This window comes from Notechis scutatus, chromosome 2 (genome assembly GCF_049901735.1).
Source record: "Notechis scutatus isolate UNSWTSFEM ecotype Mainland chromosome 2, rNotScu1.2, whole genome shotgun sequence".
Classification (NCBI taxonomy): Eukaryota; Metazoa; Chordata; class Lepidosauria; order Squamata; family Elapidae; genus Notechis; species Notechis scutatus.
In genome coordinates this window covers 197,401,796-197,418,097 of record NC_142010.1, presented here as the reverse complement: position 1 = coordinate 197,418,097, position 16,302 = coordinate 197,401,796, and the positions used below count along the sequence as shown (strand labels likewise).

General features: G+C 36.9%; 1 protein-coding gene and 1 long non-coding RNA gene across 2 annotated transcripts; one reads left to right on the top strand and one right to left on the bottom strand.

The window, feature by feature from the left end:
• Positions 1–492: 492 nt before the first annotated feature.
• On the top strand, positions 493–15,156 carry CDC37L1 (cell division cycle 37 like 1, HSP90 cochaperone). Its single transcript, XM_026675768.2, has 7 exons — positions 493–1,217; positions 3,381–3,662; positions 4,660–4,750; positions 5,040–5,155; positions 6,485–6,607; positions 9,436–9,594; positions 10,767–15,156. The coding sequence occupies exons 1-7, from the start codon at positions 1,143–1,145 to the stop codon at positions 10,851–10,853; spliced, it is 933 nt and encodes a 310-aa protein (XP_026531553.1). The 5' UTR covers positions 493–1,142; the 3' UTR covers positions 10,854–15,156.
• LOC148132462 (uncharacterized) lies at positions 3,874–5,142 on the bottom strand. The gene is made up of 2 exons (XR_015748025.1): positions 5,093–5,142; positions 3,874–4,034 (listed from the first exon to the last, which is right to left on the bottom strand). It is a non-coding gene; the product is annotated as an uncharacterized LOC148132462 (long non-coding RNA).
• Positions 15,157–16,302: the final 1,146 nt, after the last annotated feature.

Sequence of the window (16,302 nt, the reverse complement as noted above, 5' to 3'; positions counted from 1 at the left end):
ACATGCAGGCCCAAGTTGGGAAAGTTGCTTGAATGAAATGGCCCGTCGCTTCCCAATTTGCTGCAATGCAGATTCCAAAAGTCTTAAAATGTACTGAGAACTTCCCTTTCCTTTTCCCTCCTTGCTTGCCTTTCTTCCTCTCTCTTCTCTCTCTCTCTCTCTCGAGTGGATATATTGACAGAATTGTGCAAGTTGCTTGAATGAAATGGCCCGTCGCTTCCCAATTTGCTGCAATCCAGATTCCAAATGTCTTAAAACGAACTAAGAATTGTCCTTGTCTTTTTTTTTTCTTTACTTGCCTTTCTTCCTCTCTCTTCTCCCTCTCCCTCTCTCTCTCTCTCTCCTTCGGGAGTGGATATATTGACTGAATTGTGAAAGTTGCTTGAATTAAATGGCCCGTCGCTTCCGAATTTGGTGCAATCCAGACTCCAGGGGTCTTAAAACGAGCCGAGAATTTCCCTTTTCTTTTCTCTCCTTCCTTGCCCTCTCCTCTCTTTTCCCTTCTCCCTCGGGAACGGATGTATTTCTTGCAAAAACAAAAGGGAAAATGGAGCATCATCAAGGCTCCCCGAGCGGGAGCCTTTAAATTTGTCGGCTCGGCTGCTAGTTGGGGTTGGTGGGAGCTCAGCCCATCTGGAGAACAGCAACGCAAATACCTGAAAGACCGATAGAGGATGCGCCATACATGTTTGTTGTGTTTTTTTGTTTTGCAACAACAACAAAACCAGAAATCCCGTGTAGTGACTTTAAAAAAACAACTCCGTGGATCTTCGATACAAACACAGGTGTGCGGGGTATAGTTGTTATATTTTTTTAAGCGAGATAAAACTTATTTTGCGGCAACAAATGACTGGCAGCCGGTCCGCCATTCACAAATTACTGAAGCGCGCCCCCCGTGGTAGCGCACTCCCCCGGTCTCCTAGCAACGCCCTCCCTGCCCATCAATGCCGAGGTCGTCACGCGATAGAGTCAGTCAGAGGAGGGAGGCAGCGCGGTGAAATCATAAATAGGGGACGCTTCGTTGTTGCCGGAAGTGACTTGCATTCTTGCTTCCGGCGGGGTCCGCAACGGTTTCGGGTAGCGGGCGCGAGCCAAGAGGAGGAGGGGGAGCGGCTCGCCTTTGGGTGGGCTTCGGCGAGAGAATGGCGCTTTGGCCTCCGCGTTCTCGTGAGGCACCTTCGGGTCGGGTTGAAGACTTTTCGCACCCCAATGCACAGGTACGCTTCACTTTGTGCGTCGCGACGCCGCTTCTTGCACGGCCCTTTAAAAGACTTGTCCGCGGGTGGAACGTGAATCTCCCTCTGCCTGCCCCATTCTACTCTGGCTACTTCCCCAACCTTCTTTCCTTCAATCCTCCCGCCTTCCTTCCTTCCTTCCTTCCTCCTCTCCCTCCTTTCCTTCCTTCCTTCCTCCTCCTCTCCTTTCTTTCCTTCCTCCTTCCCTACTTCATTCTCTTCCTTCTCTCCTCCCTCTCTCTTCTCCACTTCTTCCTTCCTCCCTCCCTCCCTCCTTCCTTCCTCCTCTCCTCCTTCCCTCCCCTCCTTCTTTTCCTATCGCCCTCCCTTGTAATCTCGGGTATTTCAGTATTGACCTATCTATCATTAACAGACTTAATGAAAAAAAAAAAAACTTTCTTTTTGAGGGATTGAGATTAACTCGATCTTGTGGGGCATCCATGTCTCACAGAAAACTCCCTATATGTTCTACATGGCTATTATATAAATATAATATCATATCATATTTAATATCATAATTTATAATATATAATATCATATAATATATAATATATAATATATAATATCATAATTATAATATAATATCAGTATTAATTTTCCTATAATCTATTGAAATAAATGCCCCTGAAAAGAACCGTGTCATTGAATTCTATTTCTGTTTGCATACTCAACTCATGTAGGCTCTGAGGGCTACATTTAGTAAGTATCATCCAAGCTATACAAGTAGTCCTCAGCTGATGACCACAATTGAGCCCAAAATTGTTGCTAAGTGAGACATTTGTTAACTGAATTTTGCCCCATTTTATAATCTTTCTTGCCACAGTTAAGTGTATCACTGTAGTCAAGTTAGTAACAGGGTTAAGTGAATCTGGCTTCCCCATTGGCCTTGCTTGTCAAAAGGTCACAAAAGCTGATCACATGATCCCAGGACACTGCAACAATCATAAGTATGAGCTAGTTCATAAGCACCTGAATTTTGGTCATGTGACCATGGGAATGCTGCAGTGGTTGTATGGTAAGTGTGAAAAACAGTCATAAGTCACTTTTTCAGTGCCATTATGACTTTGAACGCTCACTAAATGAACTGTTATAAGTCAAGGACTACATGTATGTATTTGTGCTGGATCTGTGCTCAAATAAGTGAAAATTTGCTTTAAAAGCTATCATCTAATTTTCACAGTTAGAAGGTAGTCCTATTGAACTTAGTTGTAAATAGAAAAGCCCACAATTGTGATTCAAGGGTCTTTCCTACTGTTGCATTTAAGTGTTAGTCTGTCTCTCTTGAATTGGCAGAAAATTATATGATGTGAAATATGGTGTCTCCATTGGCAATCTCTGTCCTCTATTGTCTCTGTTTCAGGTCTTTAATCTGATTTCCCTTCAAGGTAATGATAACAACTCCCAACAAATTCTATAGATTGTACAGATGTGTTTGGGCTAAGGGAAAAAATACTATTATTAACACAGCCTAAGGACAATTTAAGCTTGTTTCACTCATGGCTAGGAACTAATTTTTATATCTTTAGCTGTCTTGTACTTAGAAACAGTGCAAGTATATGTTTTAAAATGAGATAGAGTATGAACTCCTTGATGGTATATTTTTAATGAACATTGTTATAATTCCTACCTGTGAAGAAAGATAACCCTGTGTGGAATAAGTTCAATTTGTCAAAATGATTTAAGGAAACCAAGTAAATTTCATCCTTCTCTAACTATCATTCTGCAAGTTTAAAATATTTATTATATTAACTAGTACAAGGCTTCTGAGTGATTCTTAATTATGTGATAAAGAAAATGTAACATGGTACCATTATTAGTATATGTGCATAGTAATTAAGTACATTTAGTGAGACATTCAGATTTACTACTGAAGTAATAAAATCTGATCATAGTGTGTAGTGTATATATTCTCTCTCTCACACACACACACACACTCACACACTCACACACACTCACTCTTACAGAATGGCCAGAGGCAGGATCAATTGAAGCGCACCCATATATTTTACTGAGTCTCACCTATTCGTACCATGTAACTGTTTCATATACGATTTCTTAAGAATCCCCATTTCTTCATTTATCCCCAAGTTTCATGTAATTTTGCCTGTCTTATTTCCAAATAATAATGGAGACATTAATTTGCAGACTTATAATGATGGAATCGAATTGGCTTGCCAACAGCAAAAAGAATTTGTAAAGAGTTCTGTGGAATGCAAATGGAATTTAGCAGAAGCCCAGCAAAAACTTGGAAATTTAGCATTACACAATTCAGAATCCTTGGACCAAGAACATGCCAAAGCACAGACAGAAATAGATGAATTGAGATGGAGAGAAGAAGAATGGCGGCGGAAGGAAGAAGTCTTAAGGCAGAAAGAGAGACAGAATTTATGGAATATGGATTTTGTTAGCAAAGAGGTATTTAACAAGGTATAGAATGATCCAGATTGTATAAAAATTTCTGCATTCAGGTTCTCTTTGTGTGTGAGTTTCTGAAGTAACAACTTCAGATATGCCTAAATTCTTCATAGAATTGGATTGCTAAACTTTGTTTCTTTGGAATCCTATAAGTAATTTTGTAGAGCACTACTACGCTAATTGAGGTCTGAAGCAAAACACCAAGATACATGAGAGGAATGTATAAATTACAGTGGTTAACATGATTTATTTCTGTTGGCATTAGCAATTTGAAAGTATTTAAATTTAGACTTGCTTCTACAGTAGGAATTTTTAATATTGCTTTATTGCAATCAACTAGAATGTCTACCTAGCCAGAAGATCTACTGGATCTTCTCTCCAACACTGCAAAAAAAATAATTAAGAAAGAGTGTGAAGAAAACATTCTAAGAGCCATGGGAAAAGCTTGCTTCCAAATCAGCAAGATATATGAATGCTTTGAAACCAAAATTCCATTTTTCTCCACTTCCTGCATTGATACTATTATCAGTAGTATTGCACAGTTGGTTTAGCTGGAAAGAGAAAATGGGGCATTAAGTACAATTTAAAAATGCCACTGTCTTAGAGATTAAAAAGCTTTTTTAAAAGACCATAAAGAAATTATTATTTTTCAGTACATACTACATAAGCTAGTGTTTTACATTAAACACTACATATCATAGTTTAACATCCTGGAAATTATGAGGTGGAACCAAAGAGGTTAGTAGAAAAAAATATGAACCTTGATTGAATGAAAGATTCAGTTCAGATTTAGACTGCTGTATAATCATAATTAGAGTAGTTTCCCTAATCTAAATAAGTAACATCTACTGACTTTAGAGAGCCTAAGTGTATTTTAATTAGTATAAATGAAATGGATTTACATAGTCCGAAATAACCTTGAGGACAAGTCACAATGATAATTAAGCAATGTATTAATTAATAGCTGTCAGATGTAACATTTTAGTATATCGTATATTTTGTTTGCCAGAGTTTTATTAATCAAAAGAAACGGAAAGAAACTGAGGATGATGCATCTAAATCATTTATGCAGAAGCATGAGGAGAAAATTAGACATTTTGGTAAGTTTTTTCCTTATGAATCATTTCATGACCTACATGTACAGTAAAAATGTATTTCTAGTTTAACAAGTGAAGTGTTTTGCCTAAAATACTTTACATGGTAGGCTCCTTGAGATGCACTGTTTCTGAGTAACTGAACGTAAAGTATTAATCTCTCATTACTATGGGGTGGGTTTTAGTAGCAAAACACCTGATTTATTCCTGTCTAGCATAAATGGGAGTCAGTTATAACCAAAAACTGTTTTTTCAGTTTTAGGAAAACTACTTGTTGCATCTCATTGTTTTCCAGGAATGTTGAGCAGATGGTTTGATAGTCAGAGATTTCTCTCTGATCACCCATACCTTGTCTGTGAAGAAACAGCAAAATATCTTCTTTTATGGTGTTTTCATCTAGAAGCAGAACAGGTATAATTTAAGTGTTTCGATGATGTAATTGGAACAAAGCTATTTTCTATTTACCCTATATTGCATATTGGGAAATTTACTAATTTCAGTGTCATATTTTCTTCTGGACTTAAATATTTTAACTTCCTAATGTAGTGCAAAGTTGTATTTCATTTTAGCACTGAGAATTAGATATTCTGCAAAGGCTCATATGTTTAAGATGATTTCTTACTTGCTGATTGAATCTTCATAAAATCAATATATAAAAGCCAAATTCTGAAGTAATTTATTTAGTAATAGATATAATGCATCATAACTGTTCATAATCTATAAATAATTAGTTTATAGATAATACAATTAGTTTTTAAACCAAAATCTTAAAATCATTTACTGTATGTAACATTGCTAAAATGATGTTTAACCATAGATTTGTACATTTTGAAAAGTAGTGTTTGGTTCACATTAATGATTGGCCATTATTACAACAATCATCCAAAAGCTTTGAATGGCCCTTTTTATTAAGCATCAGCCTTGAACATTTTTTTATTCTGGACCGCAAACAAATGACTGCAGTCATAATAATTCTATTGTCTAATGTGTTTTCAGAATCAGACTGTTTGAGCTACTTCTATACAGCAACTCATTTGTAAATAATGATTTGCCTATAGTATTACATTTTACATACGGGTCTGTGTAATTATAGTAGGTCTTTCTATAAACATACTGTGAGCTAATATTGTATTGACATCTTCAAGTATTATTTGTAAAACTAAGAATTATTGAATTCTTACAATTCTATAATTATAGGAATCCTATATTTCTCATCACACCTTCTTGGCAGTTAATATATTTTAGTTATCAAAGGGAGCTTTCTAGTGCATAGCTTAGTTTGGTCCACTTTATATGGGTTTCTTGAATTTTTGCTTTATTGGCTTGCAAATGTGGTACAGATAGTCCTAAACTTATACATTTACTTAGTGGCTGAATTTATAAAGCTGCTGAAAAATATGACGAATGGTCCTTACATAACCATTTCAGCATCCCAGCGGTCACATGATCAGAATTTAGGTGCATGTGTTTACCATGGTTGCATTGTTCCAAATTCATATCATCACCATTTGTGATCTTCTGACAAGCAAAGTCAATAGGGGAAGCTCAAAGGCTTCACTTAATGACCACATCGATTTGACCTTTTTTTTAACAAGTAAAAAAAAGGTCATAAAATCAGGCATGGCCCACTGAATGACCATTCACTGAATCACGGATGTTCCAGTACCAATGTAGACATAAGTTTGAGGACTGTTTATGCACTGATTGTTTCTTACAGATTGTTTGAATTATTTTTTATAGAAAGGAGCTCTAATGGAACAAGTGGCTCATCAAGCTGTAGTAATGCAGTTCATTATAGAAATGGCTAAGAGCTGTAATGTGGATCCCCGAGGATGTTTTCGCCTATTTTTCCAAAGAGCTACGGTGAGGAGGGGTGCTTTCTGTTCAACATGAAAGGAGGGGGAGGGGGGCATTTAAAAAAGTTTTTAGGAACCCACTTTGAAGCAATGCCAGATGCTAAAGTGCCTTGCCAAGAGAATAGTTTGGTGGGATTATTGTTATTACTGTTTTTGTTGTCATTATTTCAGTCACTGCCCACCCATCTTAAACATAATTCTGGGTGGCTAATAAAAATCAACTGAAAATACAATCATATAAATAAGCATAAAAGACAGCCAAGGGCAGCACTTCCTAGGTTCCATCAGATATCATTTCTTTATAGAGGAAATCCAAATCATGCCTCTTCTGTTGGACCTTACATTTTTGTCCAGCTTCTTCCTTCCATTAAAAACTGTGCTCATCAAATCATGGACATTGTTTCATAGGGTTTTGTTGTGTTGCTTGATCTTAGTTGTGTGGTAACAATCTTTAACAAATACCTGTTGAGAGTAAGCTGTTTTAAAGGGCATTGTAATGCAAATTAATAACGATGGTAAATTTATATATGTAAATGGACTTTAAATTCTCATTATCTCTTTTCCTCAAGCACAATCCAAATCTCTTCTAAAGATTCTTCATCTGTAAATGGGCCCAATTGTTTATACTGCTTTGTGTTTAACAGATTAAGTATATGTAGGATTATTTCCTAAATTATGTATGAAAATATGAATGCTATTTTCAGATAATACGAATCATACAGTGGCAAAAACGTGTGTCCATCCTGTTGAAAAGATTATAAGGGGGAGGGGGATTTGCTTTGTGAGAAGCACTTTTACTATTTATAGATAGTCAGATTGGATGTATTCCCCACTAAGAATATTAGTTGGAGACATAACTTTAAAATGGCTGAATGTATCTCTGTAACATGTCTTCTGAGACTTCAGGAAGTTGAAAATGTGATTACTAGCCCTTATTTAAATTAGTAGTAATTTTATTATTGTAGATTAGCTCATTTTTAATTCAGTGCATATGAGTAAAATGCCAGAAGATTTTTGATAGCTCTAGGGCAGGGGTCTCAAACTCACGTCATAACGGCAGTGTCACGTGACATATCAGGACTTTTTTCCCTTTGCCAAACCAGGCAGGGGTAGGGCCACCACGTGACGCATCCGGCCTGTGGGCTGCAAGTTTGACGCCCCTGCTCTAGGTATATTCTGCCATTCTAAGTATACACTTTTAGTTTAGCCTCTTTTTGAGCTGAGCATAACATAGGAAACTGATAACTAAAATAGTTATTGGCTGATAGCTTTGCACATAGGAGATTATGAAAATATTTTTATTTTATCATATTTATATAGCTTCCCAGAAAAATGACTCTAAAAGGTGACTCTAAAAATCAATCGTAAAATCAAAATATTAAAACAAATATATTTAAAAAGCTGTAAAGCAACATTATTAATAACAAGCTATTAAAGACAAGGTGATGTGAAAAACAATGTATCCTTCTCAATAGATCTCTCTTGAGATCCCCAAGACTGCTGACCATCGTGATTTTTTTGAGGGACTTCCAAGGATGGGGCCAATCTCACATGTGGGGGAGAGGGATAATGCTCCACAAGGAAGGTGCTGTGGCAGAAAAGACCTGGCCCCTGGATCCCACTACTAGATGAAATGGTTTTGCAGAGCGGGACTCACAGTATACCTTTTCTGCCAGACCTGACAAGGCAGGCGAGGTGGAGGTGGCCCCTCAACCCAGCCCTAAGCCATGAAGGGCTTAAAGAGTCAAAACCAGCACCTTGGATTGGATCCATGTGGCAGTATATGCAACTTGTGGAGCTCAGGTGTAATGTGTGTCATGCCACTGCATTTTGCAGACACCTCCTTAAGGGACAGAGGAATAACAGGTTTGGAAGGGACCTTGGAGGTCTTCCACTAGTCCAACCCTCTGCTGAAGCAGGAAGCTCTAATACCATTTCAGACAAGTAGTTGCACTTCAGATAAATGGTTGTGTATAAGGAAGAACCCCCTTCAAAAATTCTCCCCGCTAAAACCTATCCACACGACATCTTCCTGGCAGCTTTATTTAAGCTAAGGGGATGTGGCTCTAAAGGGCAGTTGGGCAAGCTCTTTGCTATAAGGATTCTATCTCCTTCCTTGGGCCCAACATTTCAAACTCTTCCCAGTACTAATTCCAGAGCACTAATTCCAAGCTAGGTCTTGCTAAAATGGCAAATGAAACATCACAGAAATCCACATAATAAATCCATACTGTTTTCTTGCAATATACAATTACACATTAAAGAGAAAAGTTAAAAGAAAAATAGTGAGAAAGGCTAATTCTATCTATTACAGCTGAGCACAGCTCAGTATTTTAAAATATTTCTATATCTAACATTTGGTATGGTAAAGATTTTGCATAGTTTGCAAGTCTAATGGTATATCCTAAGATTGAGAAAGAAAGGAGTCATTGTATAGATGTGTAGATGGTGTTTTTCTTCATGTGACAATTTATCCCATTCTTACATCCTCCAGAACTGCTATGTTGATGAAAATTATGGGCACTGTAGGATAAATGATGTGGAGGGGAAGAAGAATACTTATTACAAACTACATTGTTCGAATAACTTTCATCAGGATTTGAACATCTGTCACTGATTAATCCTCCATTATGATTAGCCAAAGTAAAACAAACAAACAAACTACATAGAGAACAAAAAGAAAAGTAAAAAAATCTGAAAATCTATACTTATCTGAACAGCATAGATTCTGTGATTAGACTCTAGTGTGCTTGACTGCAGTGTCTTCTTTTTAGCACAAAAATATTGAAAATTAAATTTTAGGGTTATTTAATTGTTTTTGTGTTTGTTTGACAGACAGGAGATGAAGGCTATTTGGAAGCTTTTAAAAATGAACTGGAAGCATTCAAATCAAGAGTGAGGACTTGTTCACAATCCCAGAATTGTCAAGCTATGCCTATTCAGAATCCTTTATTTCACAATGATCTGAATTGTATAGGTGGACTTGCACCTCAGGTAGCTTTTGTTTAATTGTGTTTATTATTGGAGTGTCAAGAAAAAATTTCTCTACTTCTCATCTTCTTTCTATTATTTTCCTATATTCCTTCTCAGAGCTCATGCTGGAAAGCTAAGGCTTGTTTGAATGTTAAGTTATTAATATATATCATTTCACCAAGTAGGTTGAATGAAAAGAACAATAGCTAATGTTTACATTGATTTATTACAAAAACTTCCTGCCTTTTAGTCCACTATCTCTCCTACCTCTGGTCTCCCTGTTGCAGTATTTTCCACTATTTTTTAAATATGGCTTCTGGCTACTACAAAGTTGCCTATTATAGCAAGAAGCCAACCATTCTAACCATTACAGCGAACTGGGCATTTTTTCCCAGTTTAGTTTAGTTCATTGGATGATTCAATTAAGCTACAGCTCTCCAGCTGCCATCTTCAGTAATGTGTGTGTGTGATTAAAATATTGAACAGGACTCTTTCCAGAACAGCTGGTTGAGGAATTCCTCACATAACCTATGTCTAGTGCAGACCATTGTAATCTCTGCTTGGACTCTGCATTTCCAGATAGAGTTTCTTGGGGTGTCATATCAGTTCCTGTTACATAATCAGTTCCTGTGCTAAAATAATTGGTTGATTTTTTTTAAAAGAGCAGTTACTTGCTTAGCAGTAATACATGAAGGAAATTCATACTTGATTCACAAAGTTAAGGAAGCACTTTTTGAGACGCGGCCCAACTTTTGAATATATTTTCCCTGATTAAGAACTAAAGGGAGCAGGAGAATGATGCAGTGATAGCCCTCTCTTTCTGAGATTTTTGCTTATTTCTCCTTTTCCAGTTTGTTTTTGTGAAGGGCTATCTAATATTGAAGACGTGTAGAACCATTCAGAAGCCTTAATGGTTATTTTCGTTCATTGCCTGCTGGCTTGTGGAAGGAAATCACAGGCAGGAATTTGGATAGGATCATCTCAGGGGGGGTTCTATTCCCTGTGGAAATTAGCTTATCTACTACCTTTAGTCCAGTATAATTTGAGATGTAATGACAGTGAATCTTGAGTGACGTGTCCACATGTCCCACCCATGGTGTAAGAAATGAAAAGGTGCAGCAACACAAAGCAAAGAATTAAATTAAATGCTTTTCAGAAATTGATTTCTGATCTATGTGTGCTCTTTATTGCAGAATGCAGAATCGCTTCAAGGCTGCAGTTTGCAGGGTTTAGTGGTACACAGAGAGGAAGAAGAAGCTAAAATGATGGATACAGTATAGTACTCTTAAGACTGAAGCCAAGTACACTTCTTTCCAAGAGAAGAAGACGGCAATTTTCTTAAGACTTCTTTTTATGGGTGCTGCACTTTATTTTGAATGGAGGGGGAGGGAATTGTTTTGTGTTGAGCTTTTGGAGAGAGAGTGAGGCAGAAACACACATCATTTTCTTTGAAAAACAAATGTGCTGCTATCTTTCTTCCGATGTTTCTTACTTTTAAGAAAGGGATGTTCTTGTAATTTACTGAATGTGAAACTACGTTTTCTGCTACTGCTAAAATCTTGCCTTTTAATTTTAGAAATCAAAGTATGAGAAATCTGCACAGTTGCAATGTTTACAATTGGTTCCTTCAGGAATCTGCTTTAATCTTATTAGATACTACCCAAGAGTTGCTGTGGATACTAAAGATCATTGTAATGTGTTCCGTTGCTTGCAACCTAGGCATTCAAATCTGATTTTATCACAAAAAGCAATAAATCTATGATTGCTTATCGGTGTTGCACCTCTGGATGGCTCACACAAAAGCACTAGCCACTTATACTACAGGGATGTTTTTTACTGTTTCTGAAAAAGAGCCTTCTGTATTTTATTTTGATTCTTACATATCTTGATGTTGTAAGTGGCCGTGGTGGAATTATAACCAGTATTTCTGGAGATGGATCTGCATATGTCACAGAAAGTTTAACTTTTCTTAATCTTGGAAAGGAGAATAATATAACAAACATCAGCCACTGCTGAGTGTTTCATCAGGTGCCAAATTCTGATTCCCTGCCCCCTCAGATTTGAGCTTATAATTTTTTGGGGGGAGGGGGGTAAACTGTTGAATGCCTCAAAAGAAATGACTATTTTAAAACCAAAACAACCCAAATAGCCATGAAATTACTTTTGTGAAGATTTGGTTCTGAAACGTTATTTAGATCAGACTGTGTAAAGTTTTTCTTATAAATTGTTTACAAAGCCCAAAATACTGAAAAACACTTTTTCTACTATCCTATCCATCTATTTCTGAATTAATCACCCTTGATGTAGCAGTATGTTGAAATACAACTTTGTAAATACTATCAGTACATAATTGCATTCAATGAGTAGTCTTGAAGCATCACAGCTCTAGAGTAAGGAAGGATTTGTAATCCTTCCAAAAAACATCCAAAAACATACTTGCCTATGATAAAGTCCCTAAGAAGCAATATTAACATGCAAGATAAGAGTGACGTGATTGACCAGGGCTTTGTTGCTTTCTTTAGCCTCCTAAATTTCTCTCTTTTAAATGGAAAATTGACAGTGGGAACTACTGAGATAAAAATAACTGAGTCTCGACTCATTCACACAATCTTCCCAGAATTAACAAAGTTCCTTTTGGGTCATGTTTTATGTATTGAATGCAATTTCATGTTAGTTTTCTGATTAAAGCAAGCCATAATCTCTCTAGGTCTCACTTAGTAACTATGACTTGGGGATGCTTCTTTAAATGTTGTAAATTTTAAGAGGCTGATCTATCATTCTGGATGTTCCCCAGAATAGCTTCAAATAGTGAGGTGTTCATCAGAGTAAATCATGATTAGTTATTTCACATTTCTGAAAATCTATTCCAGAAAGAAAGGTCAAAATGTGACACTGATTTTAAAATTAATATTCAGTGGTTGATTGAAAAGATATTTTTATGCACTAGCAACTCTGGTACCATGGATAATTTTTTAAAGTGTAGCAAGAGAACATCCATGCTAGAATTGGCTAACAAGCAACTGGTAATGTTTCTTGGGGCTTGGTTATTTTGATTACAATGAAGTCTGGATTTAACAAATTGGCTCAGATGACAAAAGATCAGATAGGTCTGTGACAGAGAATCTTATTTGCAAGAAACTAATTCTGAAAATCCCATTTAAGACCCTTATTTATGCAGACATTATGTATTGCAATTTAATCAGATCTTTTTGGGTTGAGAACAATAATGTGTGGTTCTGATATGTAACTGAGTGAGAAATGATGGTTGATTATGCTCACAGAATAACGGAATGGAGGAAATAAGTCTTGAGAAATGGAGAATTATATTGAAGCATTGCTTCTTTAAGTTCAGCCAGTACTGTTTCTAAATGGTTGCTTCATTGTTAACATTGTAATATACTTTCTTAGAAATCACCTTTTGTACTTTTCAAATTTGTGGCCTCTCTTTCTGTATTTCTAGGTATTTTTGCATGGTCATGGTTTCAGCTCTGTTGAGAATAGAAAAATATGATTGGGAGTAAAACCTGGATTTCTTTTCAGTTAGGTCTGCTCTTAGAAAAATTAATCTATAGGCAAAGTAATTTGGAGCATGCAGGAAAAAAGCCCCTAGTGATTTAAGCAGAAAAACAAAAAAATAGCACTTCTAAAATTCAAGTAGAACAAAATTAGAGAGGGTGTAGCAAAACTAATCAGTGTCTTTTTCCAAAAATAAACCTCCCTTCATTGGAGCATGGGAGTGGTGGGGTTCTGTGTGAATTCCCCCATAAATAATCTAATATAGCAAATGCAGTGTGTTGCAAGATTGGCAAAAGCAGTCTCCTTCTAATTTTCCAATGGAATTCTAATTTAGATGCAAGTGGGCTGAGACATTAAAAATTTTTTTTACAGTTTTAATGAAAGCAATAGAAAAGTGTTCTTCATCTGGTTCCTTGTAAATAGGTTGAATTGTATTGTTTAGAATTTCAGACTAATCCCTACACAGTAAATCAGCAACAAGTTTGTGAAATGGTTTTAGCTACCTGTATTACTACTTATGGGTTTTAACCTAATGCTGCTGAATCAGTGACAAATATAAAACCAAATTTGATAAAGAACAAGGGAGCAACAAGAATATTAAAGTCAGTAGAACTTTTTTGCATGATATATTGAGTGTATATGAGAAAGCAGTATCCAACATCATCTAACTAATACTCTGTTATTAGAATGTTCTCAACTCAGTTCATTTTTAAGATGGTAATTGAGCTGGAAATAAATTCTTAAAGCAAGAAAGTAATCTGACAGAAGAGAAGTTGGCTCATTTTCATGTAAACATTCAGCCATCCACTGACTATAGACAAATAGCCATGGCTGTCACTCTGGCCTTGAACCTATTTTTCTAGCAATCTGATTAAGACAAGGAGTGTAGGCATTTCAGTTTTTGAAGGCAAAAAACAAGTGCAAAATCTGGACACTGAAAACTGCTAGTTAGCTGGCTTGCAAAATGGGTTGGGGAAATAATACTCATCTTTGGATTTTATCTGGGCATAGCTAAAAAAAGAATTAAACTAGGGGTCTTCACACTTGGCAAGTTTAAGACTTGTGGACTTCAACTCCCAGAATTCCAGAGCTGACATGACTGGAGGAGGAATTCTGGGAGTTGAAGTCCACAATTCTTAAAGCTGTCAAGTTTGAAGACCCCTGAGTTAAAATGATACAGGTTAAGAATTGTGTTTTATCTGACAACATTGTTTTTTTTCCATTCTGTCTCTGTATTCACCTTCTCATCCGAACACCTGCTTTTTTCACAATCATGTTTGTTTTTGTTGATCATTTCATTGGTATGTTTTTTTTACAGCTGTTGTATAATCCAAAGATTCTGAAACTAAAGCCTAGGAGCAATTTTGTTCTGTTCTGAGACAGATGAAGTCTGGCCTGTATTCTGAACTTTGCCCTACATTTGACTGGCATTTAGGGTAACAGAGGCTGTTATAAGCAAGGCATTTTACCTGTGTGGGATGGCATTTTGATTTTTTGCTGTTTTCAAAGTCAAATACAGAAGGAAGATGAACAGTGACGTGGATCAAAGCTAAAACTGACAAAAATTATAGTGGCATTGTAGTCCTTTGCTTATTAAAAATGTGTATTCATTAAAGGCAAGATTACATTTGTTAAAATATGAGTTATGTTTGTCCTTTTGATTTGTAGAATAAACCATTTTCAGTGATCCATAACCACGCCGTATATTTCAAGCACTTGGTTGAGGGGAAAATTGAGAACTGCTGATTTACCTGAGTTCTAGCCAATTTGCCTTGTGACTTCATTGGATTGTTCTAAAGCAGTGACTCCAAATCTTGGAATCTCCCAGGCATGCAGACCAACCCTTGTGAATACCCAGCCAGCCTGGCTCTTGCTGGGAATTCTGGGAGTTGAAGTCCATAACATCTAGCCTTCCCCACTGCTGCAGAACACTTTTCTAAAGCCTTAAGAAGTGGGCAAATTTTTCTTCATGGTCTGAAATATGTTGTAACGCTAATATTACCCCATATGAAGTTTGAAATTAAAACGTAAGTTGCTATTAATAAAATAACTGTACTTTTGCTGTAATGTGTTTGATTTACTCATGACTTGAAACTTTATCCAGAATCATGATTCTACTAAAGGAAGCACATTATGATGTAGAACCGTGTCATGAAATGGGAGTTGGCATGGGAATGCATTGCTTCCTTTTTCACTTTAATTACTATAAGCCAGTTGGGGATGACCCATGTTGTTTGGACTTGTAACCTACCTTAAATCTTTGTGACCTTTCCCAACCACTAAAGTCTTCCACTTTGAGCTTACCATTTGTAGTTAAATTAAAATCAGATGATCTACACGTCCATTACCCTGATAGGCAATAAACCTAGCACTCTTTGGGTAATTGAAGGCCAAAGGGATGGATGGTTGTTGGGAAGAAAATCCCAGCACCATGTGATTTTCTGGATTTTTTTTCCTTTGACCTATAAGTTTGAGAAAGGCAAGTTGCAAATATTTAGAAATAGCTCCTCTAATATGAGGAAAATAGGCCTGTTAAGGGGCTAGCTTTGGATCATGTTAAAGAGTGTCAAATTGGAAAAGGGGGGAGCTTTCCTGTAGATTAAAAAAAAACTACAGTATTACCCATTGGCTGCAATTCTGGGTTCAATACTCAGTGAGGAGTGGTAGGGAATGGGTCAGGCTCTTTTCCCATGCTGTGCATTGTTCCACCAGGCTTATAGTGTCTCCACTCCTGTTTAGCATCTGCATGAATCCATTGGTGAGGTCATCCCACAGCACAGTTGGGGTATCAGTATAATATGCTGGTGATACACAGTTGAACCCTGCCTGCTCAAATGATAATGTGGAAATTCAACCTTTGCATCTCAAGGGTGTGAGGTTTGAAAGGGAAACAACAGCTTTACATCAACTCTAGCAAGACTGAGTGTTATGTGTATTAGGACTTTCTAGTTTGCTCTGGGTGGGGTTGTGCTACCCCAAACAATCTGCACAATTCTCCTGGACTCATGGTTTCTCTTCGAGAATCTGGTAGCAGCCATGGCCAGGAACAGCCATGGCCTTTGTGCAACTTCTTGTTTGTGCCAATTTTGCCCATTCCTGGACTGGTGGGCTCTGCTCATCATCACTCACGCCTGAGTCACCTTTGCAAAATATGCTTTAGATGGGACTGCCTTGAAGAGACTCTGAAATCTATAAGTGATACAGAATGCAGTG